This window comes from Clarias gariepinus, chromosome 4 (assembly GCF_024256425.1).
Source record: "Clarias gariepinus isolate MV-2021 ecotype Netherlands chromosome 4, CGAR_prim_01v2, whole genome shotgun sequence".
Classification (NCBI taxonomy): Eukaryota; Metazoa; Chordata; class Actinopteri; order Siluriformes; family Clariidae; genus Clarias; species Clarias gariepinus.
The window spans coordinates 21,930,425-21,949,610 of NC_071103.1; the positions used below are offsets into that span (position 1 = coordinate 21,930,425).

The window sequence follows — 19,186 nt, forward strand, 5'->3', positions numbered from 1 at the left end:
TTTATGACATGAAAAGTAAATATGCATTAATGTTTGTTGAAAATATTGTGAATTTTTTCCATTTCCAAGAGAGACTGATAACATCTTTTTTATTAAAAAATCACCTAAATCTGTTATTTATGTAGGGGTGGCCAAACTTTTGCATAAGACTGTAGATTGTTTGGTCTATGTCCACATTAAAACCATTTTGTAAACCTACTGTAAAATAATGGGCGGATGTGGCAGTACCAAAAACTAAAGGTTAAAGTTTTGTAAAAAAAAAAAAATTACATCTATGCCTTGTTGCTTTTATAGTATTACAGTTGAACATACACACACATACACAGGCACACATGCACACATCAAATAAAAAATTATAAAATTAAAAACATGAAATAAAATCCATTTTGGTGTTTACATAGCAACACGTGTTGGCAACATAGAAACAATGGTCATTTAACAACACTTTATTATATAGTATTATGTCTATTAAATATGAAAAATTATTAGTTTATAGTTGTTTGTATTTAATTAAGTAAAGTCTGGGCATGTTTAATATAACGTAATATGTGTTGACTTTTAATGATAAAAAGCATTTTATACTAAATTTTTTAGTTTTTTTTTTTATTGTTTCCGTGCAACTAACAGGATTTCGTTTTTGTTTGTTTGTTTCCATTTACAGTTTTTATTATTGTTATTTAACCATATTGTGAGGGTTGCCTCCTAGTGGCATACCTTAGCCCATACACCCATTTACAAAAAGCAAAACCATCACAAAGTAGCAGATACAGGTAGGTCTCCCCTTTCAACCACCTGGCAGTGAGGACATCATGTTTGCACCGCCACCAAAATTTTTATGACATCACACCACCATGCTAGCCCCTTCTCCTTGTTTTAAAAACCACAGCTTGCTTTGTACTCAAGCTTCAGGGACTAGCGACACCTCCTGGCTTTGAGAATGTTGTGCCAGCACCATGCATTCCCCAAAGAATCGAGAAGCAGCGCGCCTTGTTCCAACCCAGTGCACATGCCAAGATTCACCTCTGTACCAAGCTCCGTGCTTGTGCCCACTCCTGGCTCAATATTCATGCCCACAACAAGCTCCAAGCTCCATCCCTATGCCAACACACAGGCATGCCCCCATTCCAATGCCCTGTTATGCCACAGGCTCCATGTGAGGAAGCCTGAAAAATATTTTGGGAGGGATATCTGGGACCACCATTTGGCACTTTAGAGTAGCACATTTGGGTAGTTCTTTTTGGATTTTCGGGTTTTGAGATTTTTATGTTAATGTTGTGCATTACTGAATTGTGCTTCACAGGTTGTAAACAGGTGTTTGGTATTTTGTTGATCAGTATCATTATTTAAGGTTTTGATCGGTCTTTGTCTTGGATCTGTTTTTTATCTAGATCAGATCTGATCTGATCTGTTAAAAATATCTGTGGGCCAAGTATCGTATTATGTAAAAGACCACTTTTCAGAGAAAAAAGAAAGCTTATGGTTTGCATGCATGAAAAAAGCAGGTACAACAAACTGTGGCTGGTTCTGCAGGATGTTCAGTAAAACTAAGCATCTAGTTTCCTAATAAAACTGCAAAGGGTCATCACAGCCGTTATTGTCTTTGTTTCATTATTTACTGTTCACTGCTTATTATAGTATTTTTTGATTGTAGAAATGTTTTAAAGACATTATTGCTCCACAGCTGTTATTCGCATATGCCTAAAATAGTTACACATTACTGAACATAAATGTAATATTTTTTATAGTGTACATAGAGAAAATTCAGTCTTTTGTTATATTTGTTTCCATGGTAAAATCCTTAAGGAAGGTTAAAGATGAGAGCTGTCTCTGTCTCTGAGAGCTTTTTTGACTTTGTCTTTCTTCTGGCAACTCTGTTTCCAAATCGTTCCTGTCTTCTACCTCCTTCCTTCTTTTATCTTTCTTCTTTTTACTTGAATGTGAAGGCAAAGACCATGGGGCTACACCTGAAAAAGAAGGAAAAAAAAAATTTTTGTTTATACCTTTTTTTGTAAGACAGATTAGTACTAGCCAAAAATGCCACTGTACAGTAAAATGTTTTACACAGTTACTTTTCTAATTGATTTTATCATCAAACACTTATTATTCATTTAATAGTCTTCCCTAAACAATGCCCTAAATAATATATGCCTTAATGTTCAGCAACATGAGCAGCACCAGTTGGGACATTGGGGATGCTGCCGCTACCTTAAAGGTTAACTATAGCGCCCCCTGATGCCTGAAGAAGGTCTGTGGTTAATTTATAAATTTAAATGTGTTGCAAAAGAAATGAAGCTAAGTTGATGACCACGTTAATAGGGCACCTGAATGGAGGAGATAGATGAAAAAAGTAAAGCATAGGACTGGGCAATTTGACAAAACATAAAAAAACATATGATCATGACAATGCCCCCCCACCCCCCACCCATATTCATTAACATTAGTAATTATCACAGTTTAAGTCTGATAATATTACCAGATTGAAGAGCATCCTAATAATGACTAAAACCTAAAAAATGAGTGTTCACATTGGAATAATATTAATTGATACACTGTGTCAACTCATGCATCAATTACAGAAAACCATTCCACCTTAAAAGCTGCCAGTGGTGTCTCAACAGCACACTGGAAATAACTGTGTACTAGGCTATAACTGTATCGGGAAGTCAGGAAAAATGAAATGGCAGCAAGAACATTTTTGCTGCACTAGAAAAGGAAAAACTGTCATATTACATGACAAACAGTGATGACAAAAAACAGGCCCACATGCATCACGGACTAACTACCTAACTTAAAAACAAACTAGGGGGAGGTGGGGAACGATGCAGGCCAGTGTATTTCTGCAAAACTTGAATGAGCTCTGCAAGGAGCATGCGTCATGTACTGAGCATAGAGTCCCTATTTTAATGCCTGCAGCAGTGTGTATCTCTGATCACATAAACACAAGGCAATGACTTTATAGTTAAATTGGTCGAAAACAGTTTATAACCCTTTTCAGATTGATGTGCAGTAACAACTGCTTCTCCAAGACCATTGCTTATGTCTTTCTCTCCTGACATTGTGTGAACACCTGGATGCTCCAGACCTATTTAAACAGACAGAACCTCTGATGATCAATAAATTAAGGGCTGATGACTAGCTCCTGGCTGCAACTTATCCTCTTAAATCCTGTGGAAGCAGTAAGGCGGCACTTAATATTACCTGTATGTTCTTTTTGTAACATTTCAGTTTAACAAATAACTTTGTCTAAGAATGTACTTTCCTAATCATAAGATCTGCTACAATTAGATGATTTTATTAGGTTTTTATCCAAAAGACTACAATTTAAAAAGCAGGCACTTCATTTTACACATGACTGTAAGATGATCTATGGCTTTAACCAGAGATGCTGTTTGTCATTAGGCAAGTTATGTGCCCCTTGTGGTGCCCCAAGCCACTAGGGGGGCCCTGAGGGCTGAAAAAATTATTTCTTTTTTGTGATACACATAAGTAGTGGTGATGAGTGGTGGTTGGAGAGGTCCCTTGAAAAATTTGCCAAGTGCCCCAAATGACTTTAGTATCGCCGCTGGTTATAACACTCAACCTCTGGCAACTGGCTATGAGTCACAACTTTCCTAGTGTGTCATGGGTACACTCTGGTAGAGAGCATCTTAATCTGTGCTTTTGTACCTTTAATATATACAAATCACTTCCATATAATTGATGTCGTGTTGCTTTTTGTCAATGATCTTCTTAGCTTTGAAAGATATCAAGATTGTTTTATCACCCAGCCTAGCAAAGCATATTAATTTTGTTGCATATAATGTGTTTCTAAAGAAAAAGAAACCATGTTCCTGGTCATTTAGGCCTATTCAGTAAGAAAGGCAGTTAGAAATTATAGTGGACATGTGAATTTTGCACTCAGCTATAGAGATACAAAAGAAGATACCTCTTCTGCCCGTCTGGGAGAGTGATGTACAGCTCTGCTCTGTCTCATATTGTAGCTGCCTTGAAAAAATGAGAAAAAAGAAGTGAAAAATTAGTTCAATGCTTAAATTATTTGAAAAGTTTAACAGCAAAATAAGAACTAAATTTTGTTTTTGCACTTTGTTTTGCAAAACAAGTAAAAAAATATTTTGTGCATCTTTTCAAGCCACAAGTGTGTTGAAACATTTAGCACAAATGGCAAAAATCTATTTCAAAACTGTGCTGATTATATCAGTGTTCATTTTGAATGATTTTGCAAAACACTCAACTTCCATCCTTTACAGTTTTGTCACATTAAATAAATCAGCTTGCAGTTGTGTTTGTCGCCATTTCAATACGTAATTTAGTGTCCATAATAGTGTTGGTTAGAACAATCGGGTCAGTATCAGGTTTTGTTGCGCACAAAACCTTGTTAAAGATCATAAGCAACATTAAAAACGATACAGAAACTTCAGTTTACAATGCATTGTCAGCCTCTTTCCCCTAATAGTTTCACTTCTGTTTTTGACAACAGCACTTTATCATAGTACAGGAAGTGCTACATAAAGTCCGATAAGTATCGACTAAATGCATATACATGAGTTGTCCTAGGAAGTTTTGACTGAGTTCAAAAATCCCGATTGAAGAATTGGGTATAGCACACATAACCAGGCATACCACCTGCAGCAGCTTTTCACACACAACATGTGTATCTCATTTTTCTTGTACACAAGGTGATTATGTGTCTCCTAAGTGGTGTAGCATTGTCTCTCCGCCTAATTTTCGTTTATAAATATTAGGTTTGTAAATATTGATGGGCATCATATGCCAATTGCAGCACAACCAGTGCTAGTGATAGTTCAAAGCTTCTAAAAGAAGAATACATAGCTAACTTTTTATTGGAAAATATTTTGTTGTAGACAAACAGTCTAATATCTAGTTTTGCTGTGAAACTGTTTGTTTATTAATTTACAGTATTCATAAATAAACAAGAGTCATAAATACTTCATAAATAAATAAGACACCAAGGCGAAGACACTTGAGAGACTAAGGCGAAGACTATTCAAATACTGTGTCAGGAAACTAGGTAGTAGGTAAGAAAGTAATTTTAAGCAAATTATTTAAAAACATTTATTTTATTGATTATGTGTATAAACATTTATGCTTTAAATAGGTTTTATTTTCTTACCTGTCTGAGGTTTCCTCAAATTGATTTAGATGGTTTTCTGACGGTGGCACCTTGTTATAGAGAAAAAATATAGTGTTTATATGAATGTAGTTGCAGTATAAGGCCTTCAACTCTTAATTTGTGCTTTAAGAGGTATTTTTAAATAATGTGCTGCATGAAGAAAACCTGTAATTTTATCTACAGAAATAAAGTATATCACAATTGTTACAAAAATTATATACAGGATTTGACTGCAGAAAAGACACTCACTGAGTTGGTGTGACCTTTAAATAGCCTGTCTCTGACACGAGGATAGACGTATGGTTTGGGAGACGGGCATGGGGAGGACATTGTGTTATTGTGTTTTGGTGGAAGTGGAGGAGGTACTAAACTGGAACTAGGAACCTGATACTCCTCTTGTGATGCCTGTTATGGCAGATAAGAAATATAAATGAAAACTTATAACTATTAGCATTTAACTTAAATATTTGAATTAATACATAAAATACATTTTTAAAGCACCAAAGCCTTTTAAATAATTAAATAAATAAATAAAATCACTCAAACCACTTTGGGGAGAGACACATTTTAGCCAGATGTTATACAATTGTAAATTTGTAAGCCTGATTACATAAGCGTAAATGGTTCATCTAGTCATATTTGACAATCAAAGTCCTTTAAATATTTCAAGTGGTCAGTGACTTTCAAAAATAACAACTTTATAGGAACTAGATACATCACTTAACCTTTGCATAGAGTGACTGGAAACTGGAGAATATATGCACAGGAAGTTGCTTGTCAAGTAGTATTAACTATTTTGCATACATTGTGTGGTGATCTGCTAACTACACACACATTTAACTACAAAATTAATGCGGTCAAAATTTTATCAGGACATATACATATAAGCTGTATAACTGTAGCCTGTGTAAACAGTTTCAGAAAATAAACCAAATTATCTTATTTTCAAATATGGATTTTTAAAGACTTGCCCATTTATGCATGCAGGGCACCACCGCTCACCCTTTTCATGGCAGCCAGTTTTTTCATAACTAGTTCTACATCTTCATGATCTTCATCGTCATCATCGTCATCGTCGTCGTCATCGTCGTCGTCATCGTCCTCATCGTCCTCATCTTCTTCTTTTCTTCCAAGCATTCTGTCTCTTGTGGGCCGATAAGGCTCGATGAGAATGCACTCTGTCCCTTCAATTTCACAACGGCAGTAAGGGCAGGTGTGCGCATTTGACTTCTGTTCCCGGTGTGAAAATACAATACAAACAGCATAAGCAGCTGGCCAAGAGAAATTAGATTATGTGAACACGTCTTATGATAAATGTGTCAATGTATTGCACTTTGTGTAAAATTATTTAGGACATTAATGCTACATTCATTAGAGGCATTAAATTCTAGATTTACTGCAATCCAAAATGAAACGTTTACAGAAAAATGCTGTTGTTTAAACAGTGTCATGAGTACGCTACTTGCCTTTAGGGTTGAAAATGAAAATACTTTGTTGGGTGAGAACAAAGGATGTGGAAACACACACACACACTCTCTCACTCTCACTCACAAACAAATGATTTTAAGTCCTGAATAATAATCTAAATGTTTATTATTGGATGGAATTTTTAAATCTAAATTATGTCCTTGAGTATATTTTTCAGTAAGCAAAGTATTGTGTCAAATTATGCTGTTGTCAGAAATAACTGGTTAGATTAGAATAAGATTGAATACCTGCCAGCCGTTGAGACAGGGCCGGCAAAGCAGATGTCCACAGGGCTGAATGCGAGTGTCCTTTTCTCTCTCTGTACATATTTTACACAGCTGAAATGTGCTGCCCATTTCACAATATAACTCATATTGCTCCTGTTCAGAAAGTCATGAAAAAAGATTCACAGAGAGAGAGGGAGAGAGAGAGAGGGAGATAGAGAGAGAAATAATTACATTATTACTTCAAAATTGCAAGCAAGTACTTTAAAAGAAAAATAAATATATAAATAAAATACAGACGTTTCTGCAGTGCTTATGACCTACCATCTATTACTAAGATTTACTGTAATTTACTGTCACTTCTAGACAGACACGGGTCATTTCTTTTCAAACCACATAGGGGAGGGGTGACAGTGGCGGATGGCATTTGATATGCTTGAATTATTAAGCCTTGAACAAAATAGCAATATTTAAACAAAAACCTCATTCTTGTGGAGAACAATCTGTGCTTGCAGAATTAATTTTAGGACACAGGCAAATCAACTACAGCTAACCTCAACTCAATAGGGTTATTAGCTGTATTTATACCCCCACAAAATTTACATATCGAATTGTGTGGGGGTGTACTTATTGCTCATAATGTAGCACAATACATCATCTGTTTCAATGACACTTTTATACCTTTTAACATGCTGATTTAAACATGAATTCTGGCTTGTTGTTTTTTGTTTTTTTTGTTTGTTTGTTTTTTGTTTTTTTTATTTACAATATAATTGTCATTGTAACACTCCAGGAATAGAACTTGTAATCGTTACCGCTGTGACTTTGATGTGACCCTTCTGAGATGAAGTACACAAAGTTGAGAGATCAGGATTCACATCACGTCCATCTGGATACAGGTAGCTGCAAACACACACATTTAAAATCATCAATATTTTATTTTTTAAATGTCTGCTTTGAAAATTCTGTAACGTGCACTCACCATCCCTGTCTGAAGCCTTGTATTAGAACTTGATATAATGGCATATTTTCTGGAATGGTTTGTAGAATGCTGCAATCAGAGGTCACATAACCGATTGCCCACTGGCCCATCCTGGTGCAGCTGAGACGAAAGATGTAGCTGAAAAGACAGAAAAAGGGAGCCTAAGTACAGAACTTCACAATTTCTTGGTAAAGGGGCTTTCCACCATTCCTGAACTTTTTGTGAGATAACTTTCTTTACTTTTCTTTGTTGATTAAATCTATGAAATCACATGCCAACAAATTGGCTAAGGAACAAATCAGTTACTAATGCATTTTAACAATGTACTTGTTGGAATACCTATGAAACCTCAAAATTTGCTACAATTTATAAAGACTTGTCAAGGACTGTTACATTTTTCCTAAACCCCTACATTATGATGTGTCAAGGGTTGGTTTGTGTTAAGGCAATATAAAACACCATATAAAAGTAACTGTTTTTTACCTTCATGTCCTTTCGGCTCAAAACTTAACAACAGCCAGAGTACCCCTGATTTGGTAAACTTCTTATAAACCTCCTAAATTGACATTTAAATCCTACAGTATTTGGCATAAAGTTCCATGTCTATTTATTATACTGTAGCTAGCAGGCCGATTTTACATGGTGATTTTCAGTGAACACCCACAGCCCTACCTATTCACACGAATGCCTGCGGTTCCTGGTCAGGACCAAGACCTCGAGGGAGTCCTCAATCCTGGTCTCTCTCTCTCTCTCTCTCTCTCTCTCTTGTTCTGGCCTCTCTCCTGATATTTCTCTGTGTTTGTCTTCCCTTCTGTGCAGGTGGATGGTTCTGCATCAGGGAGTGTGGGAATGAAACCTGGGCCATGGATGGACTCTCCATAAGGAGAGGCGACACTCTCCGTACGCCCACTATTACATTCACTTTATTTTTCTCTCTCCCCATCCTTTTACACAAGGACTCATCAGAGCGACGGGAGAAAGTGGTGGGGCGTTTCATTGCGGAAGAGTACAATCAGTACTATTAAGGAAGAATGCCCTGGCATTGATGATACAGTCCTCAACTTTCACTACCACATCTTGGCGAGAGCCTTCACTTTCTGGTTAAACCATGCTCCACTCTAGAAACCTTACCACATGAAAGATGTGCCAATAAATAGCTCATTTGTTGATATCTGACAGAATTGACAGAACGGGGACACATATGCCTGCAGCTGACTTACTTTTTTAAAAAGGTCAGAGTGTCGACTACTGACCAGGTTGCTTCCCAACCTGAGATGGACACTGGAGGGTATGTGGTGGTGGGAGCATGGTCAGGCATCTTTAGTGTTAGTGATTAGTGATTTTGTCTGTTGCAGTGAACTAGGAACCATAGAAGAAAGCAGAACGAAAAAGAACAAAATGTGGTGTGTGTGTGTGTGTAATAAGTGTTATTCACAAGGAGAACTGTTTGAGGTTAAAGAGAAAAGATTTACGACAAGAACAAAATAAGGAAGAAAGTATTCAAACCATCCTTCTGTCACTGTCTTTTATGGCTAGAATTTTCAAGTATCACACTGACACTCAACCTATGATTTTTTTTTTCTGATTTTGACATTGTACTAATTGACATATTCCACTAAGTATGAAATATGGTAAAAAATAAATAAATAAATAAATAAATAAATAAATAAAAAAAAATAATAATAAATAAAAATAAATAAATATATATATATATATATATATATATATATACAAATTATTTTCTTTGTGCTACTACGACTGACCTGCCGGGACGATGCTTATGGTGTTCCAGTCTGGCTTGTACTTGGTCGTAAGTGAGAAAGGCCATGTACCCTGGGTGTGTCACTGCTAAATGATTCCAATTCCTCAGCAGTGTAGACCATGGCTGAGACAAAATGGCATTTACATAAAATAAAAGAAAAAATGTCTTCATTAAAATGTATGTGATAAGAAAACAAATATTGCAGTCTAAAGCAGTGCAGTTTTCTAACAATTTAATTATGTTTTACATAGCTTAATGACTTATTATAATGGAACCATAAATTAAGGCTAATAATTTAGATTGATCTAATTTTGATCAGACACAGGCAGTCAAAAATGCCTAGGATACATCGGTGCCTTACATCATCATTTAAACAGGACTAGACTACTTTCCTAAATGCCTAATAAAATTATATGAATACCAAGGAATAAACCTTAAAGAACAAAGTCTACTTCTTGAGCTAGCGATTATTTCCTTATTAAAGTCAGCATGAATAGTGAAGAGATGACAACGATATGTTAAAATGTCATGGGTTATCTTGGGTGATGAAAAAGTTCATGTGAATGGAACCGATAATCAGTTTGATAGCTTATTCCAAATTCTAACTTTATAATGCTTTCAATTTAAAAGAAATTATTTGATTATTTTTTTGATTAACAGATTAGTTCATAAATATAGAGGTAGATGGGATACCTTTCAGTGAAATCAAATCCTAAAATGTAATTTCTTCTCTTTTCACTTTGGGTGGTAACCAGAATTTAAAATGTTATAAACTTACATTTTTAAAAAAGTATAACTTGACCATGACATACATTCCTTGTTAATTCTTTTTAAATGGTTTCATGTAATGCAGTTACCTGAAATAGTCTGGTGAAGATGTCAAACTCGAAGATAGAAACGTGATCATTACAAGTCAGGTCAACTGTTGACTTTAGAGCCATGGCCTCCATTCCCTCCTCAAAGTTGTGAACATTTTTCAAATGCTGTTTAAATATATTCCACTTAACTATGCACCTGAATGTGAAACAGTTCAAGAAGGAAAAAATATATTTTTTTACTTTTGCATATGGAAAGTACACAAACTGACATGAATTTCTCTGAATATATAGCAAGACACTCAGATCAATCAATTAAAATAAATAAATAAAAACAAAATCATTAAATAAACATACTTTAGAAAACAACTTATAAATGCAGAATGTATTGCTACATTCACCTACTTCTGTCCAAATATCTTCCTCCAGAACTCTCTTGCCTCTGTCTTGGTTAGGTTGTAGTTATCTCCCTGAAATTGGCCTCCTGGAAATACAGCCCGTAGTTCCCAAAGCATATGACTAAACAGCAAAGACAGCTTTGTCAAGTTTCTCCTGAAAAAGAAGCACATAAAATAATAACCTTAGTTGGACTAGCTAAACATTTTACCTTGTTCTTATATTCAATAATAAAGCACATCTGAACGTGCTCCTCTCAAGACAATTGTTATCCATAAACATGCTGGCACCATGTTAAGAACTGACTGCACTGCATACACCACATTTAACTACAGGCTAAACAGGTAAATTATAGACAGACATACACTGTAAAAGTGTTTGCATGCAAGATACTACCAACAGGAAGTCACAGTTTGACATTTCCTGTCCTAAGTCTTTGTAGTTTACTGACGGAATTTTCCACTGGCAACTGACCATACATTGATTCTTACCATGAAGACGTTAGCACTTGTGTGTACTGCTGATACAAATAGACCTGCTATATGTTACCATTCTTCAACCCTACTCCCACCCCCACATACCCAAGAACAATGAATGTCTATTAATACTTGAAATGATGTTTGTGCATGTGCATTCATTGCAATTAAAGCAATAGAATGTTAGGTACAAATATAGGTACAAATATATTGTCACTTTTTATTACCAAATTGAAATAATACTTTAGTTAAAGTTGCATAACTCTATCACCTCTTTTACATTTATTGTGAACCATTTGTATGCACATGCTTCTTTTTTTAGGTAAACAGCCCTTTCAAAGTCATTCATAGGTCAGTGAAGCTACAGGTGATAGAGAGAAGTTATTTTTTAAGAGGCAGTTTTGATGCATGAAAAAGGTGTCACCAAAAACAAGTCAGACAGTTAACCAGCACTGCTGAGGCCTGAGGATTGTTTTTCCACTCTGACAGGATGAGCACATGTTTACCTCCTTCTCTGGGCTACTTTTCAAAGACTTAATTTTCCATTAGTCATTGTTATCAGTGTTGCACTTTTGAATCTTTGCGTTCCACTTTATCTCCTCACGCAAATTAAAATGTGTTTAATGTTTAAGCTAAACAGTAAAATTATCGTGTTTGTGTATACATGTATTAACATTTATTATTGGGTGCATTTATTGTTGTGTATATATACTGTCCCGCTTAAACATTATCTGCACACACAGACACGCACATGAATATATCATTTTGCAAGATCACATGATGATCTTGCACATGATTTTTTAATGGATGTTTACTGCAAAGTACACATACTGATTAGACTCGATTGTGCCAACTTTCTCGCCTATGTGGTATAAAAAGAGAAGAGCACTCAGTGTTTGTGATCCATTTTGGCATTATTTTTCATCTTGATAATATAGCTAGCTCATAATAGATATATATTCTAGTTGAGGTACAGTTCAAGTCACTGGTCAAGTCCGGAAGTCTATATATATAATATCATAAAATAAAAAATATCATATTTTATATTATCATATATAGAATATATGACAATGTCGGTGTAAAGTATTTTTTTATGAATCATATGTGGTATAATTCTATGTAGAAAACCGTGATTCACAAAAAAAAATTACTTTAGCTCAGTTTTCAAAGACATGGTCACACATAATTCATGCTCAAGTCATTTATGTTCAGCTAATGTATAAGCCGCATTTCTTTGGTATGTATAAATGGCAAAAACTTTGGCATATTAAAACCACTTCTGTGCCAATAAATGAGATTTTAAAAAAAGTTTTCTGATTTGTTGTTTGTTATACATGCTTTGTTATACAAAAAAGTTAGTATGTAAAAATAATACTCATATATACATTATCAGCTATAATACCGCTTGCCTAAAAATGAAGTAATTTTTTTTTATTATTTATTTAATAGTTAAGTAATTATAGTTTAGTTTTTTTCTAAAAAGCTTTTTTTTTCGATGAGATTTTAAAGCCATGTGTAGTACGCGCAAATGATGATAATTTTTCATTGTTATAGAATCCAGTTAAATTTAATGTAAAAAGCGATGTGGTGTCCCATTTTTATAAAAGTCATACTACATTATCGACACAAAGATATCGTATGGGTATATTTCTGTTTTTAAATAACAAATGATGATTTTCAAAAGAATAATGGCTATTCCTAATTATGCACCCTTATTACTAAGGCCACAAAAGATATACACTGGAAGTTATTACCCTAGACACATTGCCAGGTACTCTTCTACCACATCCATATAGATTATTTTCTGCTGGCCAGTTATGCTCAAGTGTGCAGCTTTTGGATCTTTATTCTGTATTCTTTGTCTAGACAGGTATATATAGCGTACCTTTAAAATTGTACCCAGTAAATATTATGGTTTATTTGTTCACTTGACACCAGCACCCATGTGTGACTAGCAAGTCAGTATTTTTACCTTGCAAGACCTGCTATACAGTATTAAAGCTATGATTCTTATTTTAATATTGCTGGAGAATTACTTATTTTCTTTTCCTATGTGCCGGGATAAAAAATGATTCGTTTAAAACAGACAAAATGATGAAACTCAATCGCAAACAAGAACAAACTTCTTTTCCATGACGTTGACAATTGCACAGGTGACGGATAAATATATTGTATTATGAATCAAATTAAAAAATACACAATGATACTTTTGTTTCAATTTAATTCCTTAGATTGCTATCTCATTATTTCTTTGATTTTATGTAATATTACCAATCGTTATGCGTTTTTGCCCATAGCTTATTGTACACCATAAATCACATATCTATTTAATTTTATACATTTCTTTGTTTCATATTGTGATATTTGATTCATTCTTTTTTTTATCTTCTTGGTAAGTAAGTTTGCATATCAAAATTTGTTGTGATACTATCCTTTTTTTTTTCCTGACCAAGCGTATGGTGCTCATAGTATATTTAAATAAATGTAAGTTACATTCAAATATTTAACTGCAAATTGAGGTTTCTCTGTTAGCATAAGAAAGGCCTTTGGCTTGCAGTACTTATTCACACAGACTATTAGTATTCAGAACAGATCAGCAACTTGTTCCCATTTAATGCTGAAGACAAAACATGCATGTTATCTTTTATGTAGGCAGGTGATAAATTTAAACTAAAAGAGCAAAAATTTTAGTTCTTAAAAATGAATAGAAACGAGACAGTTACAACCACCATGTCTCACTTTCACAGCATACATAACACATTAAGCAGTGGTATAGCATGTGTAATGTTGTGTGATAACTTGTAGTTCACCCAGCTATCTGTAAAAGCAGGCTTTAGTGTTAGTCTTTAAGAGGAATTTGGTAACACATTATGTCAACATTACAATTATTTCTCTAGTTCTTTAATACTCTTGTATGTACTTTCCTGAATCTGGATTTATATTTACAAGCAACAAAATCAGCTTGTGTCATTCCTTTATTACGTAAAAAAAAAAAAAGTCTTTGCAAATAATGACCTCACCTGTAGTTTGACTTTTCTTCAAATATCTTCTCTTTGCCCTCTTTGAACAGCAGGATGGCCCTGTCTGTCTTATCCAGCAAGTGTTGCACATGGATCCTCAGGTACTCTCCCTCATCCCCTCGTGGCACGGCTGATAGTGAGCCTCTATAAGGAGCCCAGATGTCACTGAGGAGGTTTACCGTTTCCCTCACCAGCTCGGGGAGATATGGAGGGCTATTCTTTAGACCTAGCCGTTGATCAGTGCACAGCCTGTGCAATTTTTGTAGTCTTTTTAGAACCTTGTTAAGGAGTTTAAGGTCTGCGCTTGTTAGTGGCTGAGATTCAGAGCTAGATGAATCGGGGTCGAAACTTCGGACAAATCCCATAAAACTTCCAGCCATCACCAAAAGGAATGTGATGTGGTGTCTTTCTCTATGAAGTTGTTGTCCAAGTACATTTACAATTAAAGAGGCACACTGAGCAAAAGCCACCCCCCATCTGGTCAGGGTCTAGACTGTTTCAGTCTCCAATGACCGCTATGCTTCTAGGTATCAAATACTTCCGTTACACAGCTTCAAGACTACTCCCTGTCAATAAACACCTACGTACCATAAAAGTAAAGAGGCAAAGCCATCTAAAGCTTATCCAACCATCAGGTAGCCCTTACAAGTCCCTTGTACTGCCTTTTAGCATAAGTCACTTCCTTTTATAATTTACCTTTTATGTTTCTGTTCCAAACCACTGATGACGATCACTGATGTGATACATTACACAATGCCCAATAAGTGAATCGTTGTCTTGCCAATACTTTTTTTAGTTCTAAAGTTCATAGAGCTTTTGTCATTGTTGCATAATGTAATTCCGCACGTCATAACCTGACAAGTCTGTGCAAATGTCTTTCTTGACGGCGAGGAAAGCTAACAAGCAAAGATAAAAATGATAAAAGTTCTCAAGTCCTCGAAAGTTCTCGAAGTATTTTGCTCGAAAAACAGTACTATAACTTTAAATCTAAAGCTATATCTACTATAAATTTCTACATCAAGTTAAGTTTCCTTTTTCTTGCAACCATTAGAAAAGACAACATACATTTCTACATAATAATAGAATGCCAGTTACTGTCTGTTTTTTTTTTTTTTGTCATCCCCCCATTTGTTACTCACAAGTAGGCACTTTATATCTGGCATCCAAACGATGGTCTCATTTCCTATGCTCTGATTCTGTCTTAAATCTCAAAATGGGTTGCAAAAAAAGATCCGTGTATGTCTGCACCAGAAGGCATTCAGATATAGACCTCTCTCTCTCTCTCTCACACACACACACATTTGCACACACACATACACACTCAATTATACTCACACTCTCTCACTCACACACACATGCTCTCTGTCACTTACTCACTGCCTTTCCCCACACTTACTTTGATCAGTTTCCGGGTAGGAAACAGCCTGACAAACAGGTTGGTTTACTTAAAGCCTCAAGCGGGCAGACAGAAGGAGTGTCGTATCATAATAGGAATATGTATGTAAAGCATGTGTGCGTGTGCGTGTGCGTGTGTGTTTGCATGCGTGTGTGTAAAAGAGATACTGAGAGAAATAAGAGAGAGAAGCCTGCATTATTTAGCTTTAAAAGCCTTTAAAGGCTTATTTTAGCCACCCACAATATTCCTTTACCAAGTCATTAAAGGCTGGAGCAGTCTGAAATAAAGTCAAACTGGAATGGATAATTTAGAATAAACTATTAATTAATACATTTAAATAGTTAATTTCTCTGCTTCAATGGAAAACATTTATTTTATTTTAATTTTTTGCCACAGCTAAAATAGAAGGAAAATGGTAGTAAAAATAAAAAATGGACCACAAATTTGCACTCCCACTTCCACCAAAATATATATAGGCCTCCCTACATCAGAGCTGATGTTTGAGCTCCATAAACTACATACAGTTTAATTAGAATAGATTGGTTACCATGGTTACTTGTGATTTAATAATTCATCCTTAACCAATCCTGAAATGTGTACACCACATTGAAATAAAAAAGTGTCATGATGTACCAAGGATTTGATTAGTAAAAATCGCTCCCATTTCAGGGGACAGTGGGTAAATGACAGTGGAGAATCCTGGAAGTTCAGACTAGATGTAGAATATGGACAGTCAGATGTTTTTCAGCAAAAAGGCAACAGTACATTAGCTGAGTGTTTTTTTTTTTCAGTACATAGAGTGTGACGAAAAAAGTTACTTAAGGCATACTTTCTCAGAGAAGTCCTTTCTAATAAATGTTACTCAACATTGACTGCTTAAGTCTACCACTAAATTTTTGAACACTTGAGAATGCAATGAGTATCTGTTTGGATAAAGCAGATGTAATTATGCAGACTTTACTTGAGTTAACAAACGCATGAAGAAGCCATATGCTATTCTGATTAAAATAAATCAAACAAATAATAATTAATAGTTTGATCCTGTCATTTTTACCTGGTGTTTAAATGTTATGTATAATTTTCAGTAGACTGATAAGCATAATTAATGAGGCCTAGGTAAATATACTGTAAATAAATGTTGCTGTTCTTCCAGCTCCTACCATTAGGGGTCGCCAAAGGGGATCATCCAATCCAGCACAGCTTTTATTTTAGATGTCATCTCTAACATAAGGTGTCACGGAGGTGAAGTTGTTAGCACTGTCGCCTTGCACCTCCAGGGTCCGGATTCGATTCCCAGCCAGGTTCGATTTCCGTCTCTGTGTGCATGAAGTTTGCATGTTCTCCCCGTGCTTGGTGGGTTTCCTCCGGGTACTCTGGTTTCCTCCCACAGTCCAAAGACATGTAGGTTAGGCTAATTGGCATCCGCAAAATTGCCCATAGTGTGTGTATGTGTGTGCTCCCTGCGATGGATTGGCTCCCTGTCCAGGGTGTATCCCGTCTCGTGCCCTAAGTCTCCTGGGATAGGCTCCAGGTCCCCGCGACCCTAAATACAGGATAAAGCGGTTTAGAAGATGAGTGGGTGAGTGAGGTTTTGACACAATGCTCTCCTTTTTTCTCTGAAAACCCAGATGCTACCGTCAGTGTGGGGCATTGGCTGGGACCTGAACCCAACAGAATCCTCCTATTAAGCCACTGATGCATGTGCATAGCCCTTAACTACAGTACATCTTTGTTAAAGTCTTCTTCTTCTTTGTCTTTCGGCTGTTCCCTTTCAGGGGTCGCCACAGCAAATCATCTGCCTCCATCTAACCCTATCCTCTACATCCTCTTCTCTCACACCAACTAACTTCATATCCTCTCTCACTGCATCCATAAATCTCCTCTTTGGTCTTCCTCTAGACCTTCTGCCTGGCAGTTCATACCTCAGCATGCTTCTAGCAATATGTTCACCATCTTTCCTCTGAACATGTCCAAACCACCTCAATCTGGCCTCTGTGACTTTATCTCCAAAACATCTAATGTGGGTTGTCCCTCTGATGAACTCATTCTTGATCCTATCCATCCTTGTCACTCCCAAGGAGAACTTCAACATCTTCAGCTCTGCTACCTCCAACTCTGCCTTCTGTCTTTTCTTCAGCGCCACTGTCTCTAAGCCATAGAGCATTGCTGGTCTCACCACTGTCCTGTACACCTTTCCTTTCATTCTAGCTGATACTCTTTTATCACACAGCACACCTGAAACTTTTCTCCACCCATTCCAACCTGCCTGTACCTGCCTCCTCACCTCCATTCCACACTCTCCGATGCTCTGAACCGTTGACCCTAAGTACTTAAAGTCCTGCACCTTCTTCACCTCTGGTCCCTGTATCCTCACCGTTCCTCTTGGGTTCCTCTCATTTACACACATGCATTCCGTCTTGCTGCGGCTAACCTTCATTCCTCTGCTTTCCAGAGCATACCTCCACCTCTACAAATTTTCCTCCACCTGTTCCCTGCTCTCGCTACAGAGCACAATGTCATCTGCAAACATCATAGTCCATGGAGCCTCCTGTCTAACCTCATCTGTCATCCTGTCCATCACCAGAGAAAACAAAATGGGGCTCAGCACATCTCACCACTGTCTTACAGCTCTCATACATGTCCTGCACCACTCTAACATACTTCTCTGCTACTCCAGACTTTCTCATACAATACCACAGCTCCTCTCTTGGCACCCTGTCGTACGCTTTCTCTAAATCTACAAAGACACAATGCAACTCTTTATTACCTTCTTTGTACTTCTCCATCAGCATCCTCAAAGCAAATACTGCATCTAATGTACTCTTTCTAGGCATGAAACCATATTGCTGCTCACAAATGCTCACCTTTGCCCTTAACCTAGCTTCCACTTCTCTTTCCCACCACTTCATTGTCTGGCTCATTAGCTTTATACCTCTATAATTGCCACAGCTCTGCACATCTCCCTTGTTCTTAAAAATCGGCACCAATACACTTCTCCTCCATTCCTCTGGAATCCTCCCACTCTCCAAGATCTTGTTAAACAAACTAGTTAGAAACTCTACTGCCACCTCTCCTAAGCACTTCCATACCTCCACAGGTATGTCATCAGGACCAACAGCCTTTCCACTCTTCATCCTCTTCAACGCCCTTCTCACCTCACTTTTACTAATATTTTCTACTTCCTGTTCCACAACAGTCACCTCTTCTACTCTTTGTTCTCTTTCGTTTTCCTCATTCATCAACTCTTTAAAGTACTCCTTTCATTTTCCCATCACCCTCCTGGCATCTGTCAGTACATTTCCATCTCTATCTTTAATCACTCTAACCTGCTGCACATCCTTCCCATCTCTATCTCTCTGCCTCGCCAACCTGTACAGATCCACCTCTCCCTCCTTACTATCCAATCTAGTCCTTATATGCTCTTTGTTTGGCCTTTGCCACCTCTACCTTCATGTTACGCTGCATTCCCTGTAATCCTGTCTACTCTCTTCAGTCTTCTCAGAGTCCCACTTCTTCT

At 36.5% G+C, this 19,186-nt stretch overlaps 1 protein-coding gene across 2 annotated transcripts; it reads right to left on the reverse strand.

Annotated features, from left to right (window-relative positions):
- Positions 1–1,667: 1,667 nt before the first annotated feature.
- Positions 1,668–15,653, reverse strand: cblc (Cbl proto-oncogene C, E3 ubiquitin protein ligase). Of its 2 annotated transcripts, none has more exons than XM_053495186.1 (12): positions 14,274–15,653; positions 10,787–10,933; positions 10,424–10,580; positions 9,568–9,689; positions 7,805–7,942; positions 7,638–7,725; positions 6,847–6,978; positions 6,134–6,361; positions 5,381–5,536; positions 5,132–5,181; positions 3,926–3,984; positions 1,668–1,964 (listed from the first exon to the last, which is right to left on the reverse strand). In XM_053495186.1, the coding sequence occupies exons 1-12, from the start codon at positions 14,651–14,653 to the stop codon at positions 1,762–1,764; spliced, it is 1,860 nt and encodes a 619-aa protein (XP_053351161.1). In that variant the 5' UTR covers positions 14,654–15,653; the 3' UTR covers positions 1,668–1,761. The 2 variants fall into 2 exon arrangements, with proteins under 2 accessions (XP_053351161.1, XP_053351162.1); XM_053495187.1 differs by lacking the exon at positions 14,274–15,653 and adding an exon at positions 10,989–11,113 and having other exon boundaries at positions 10,787–10,900.
- Positions 15,654–19,186: the final 3,533 nt, after the last annotated feature.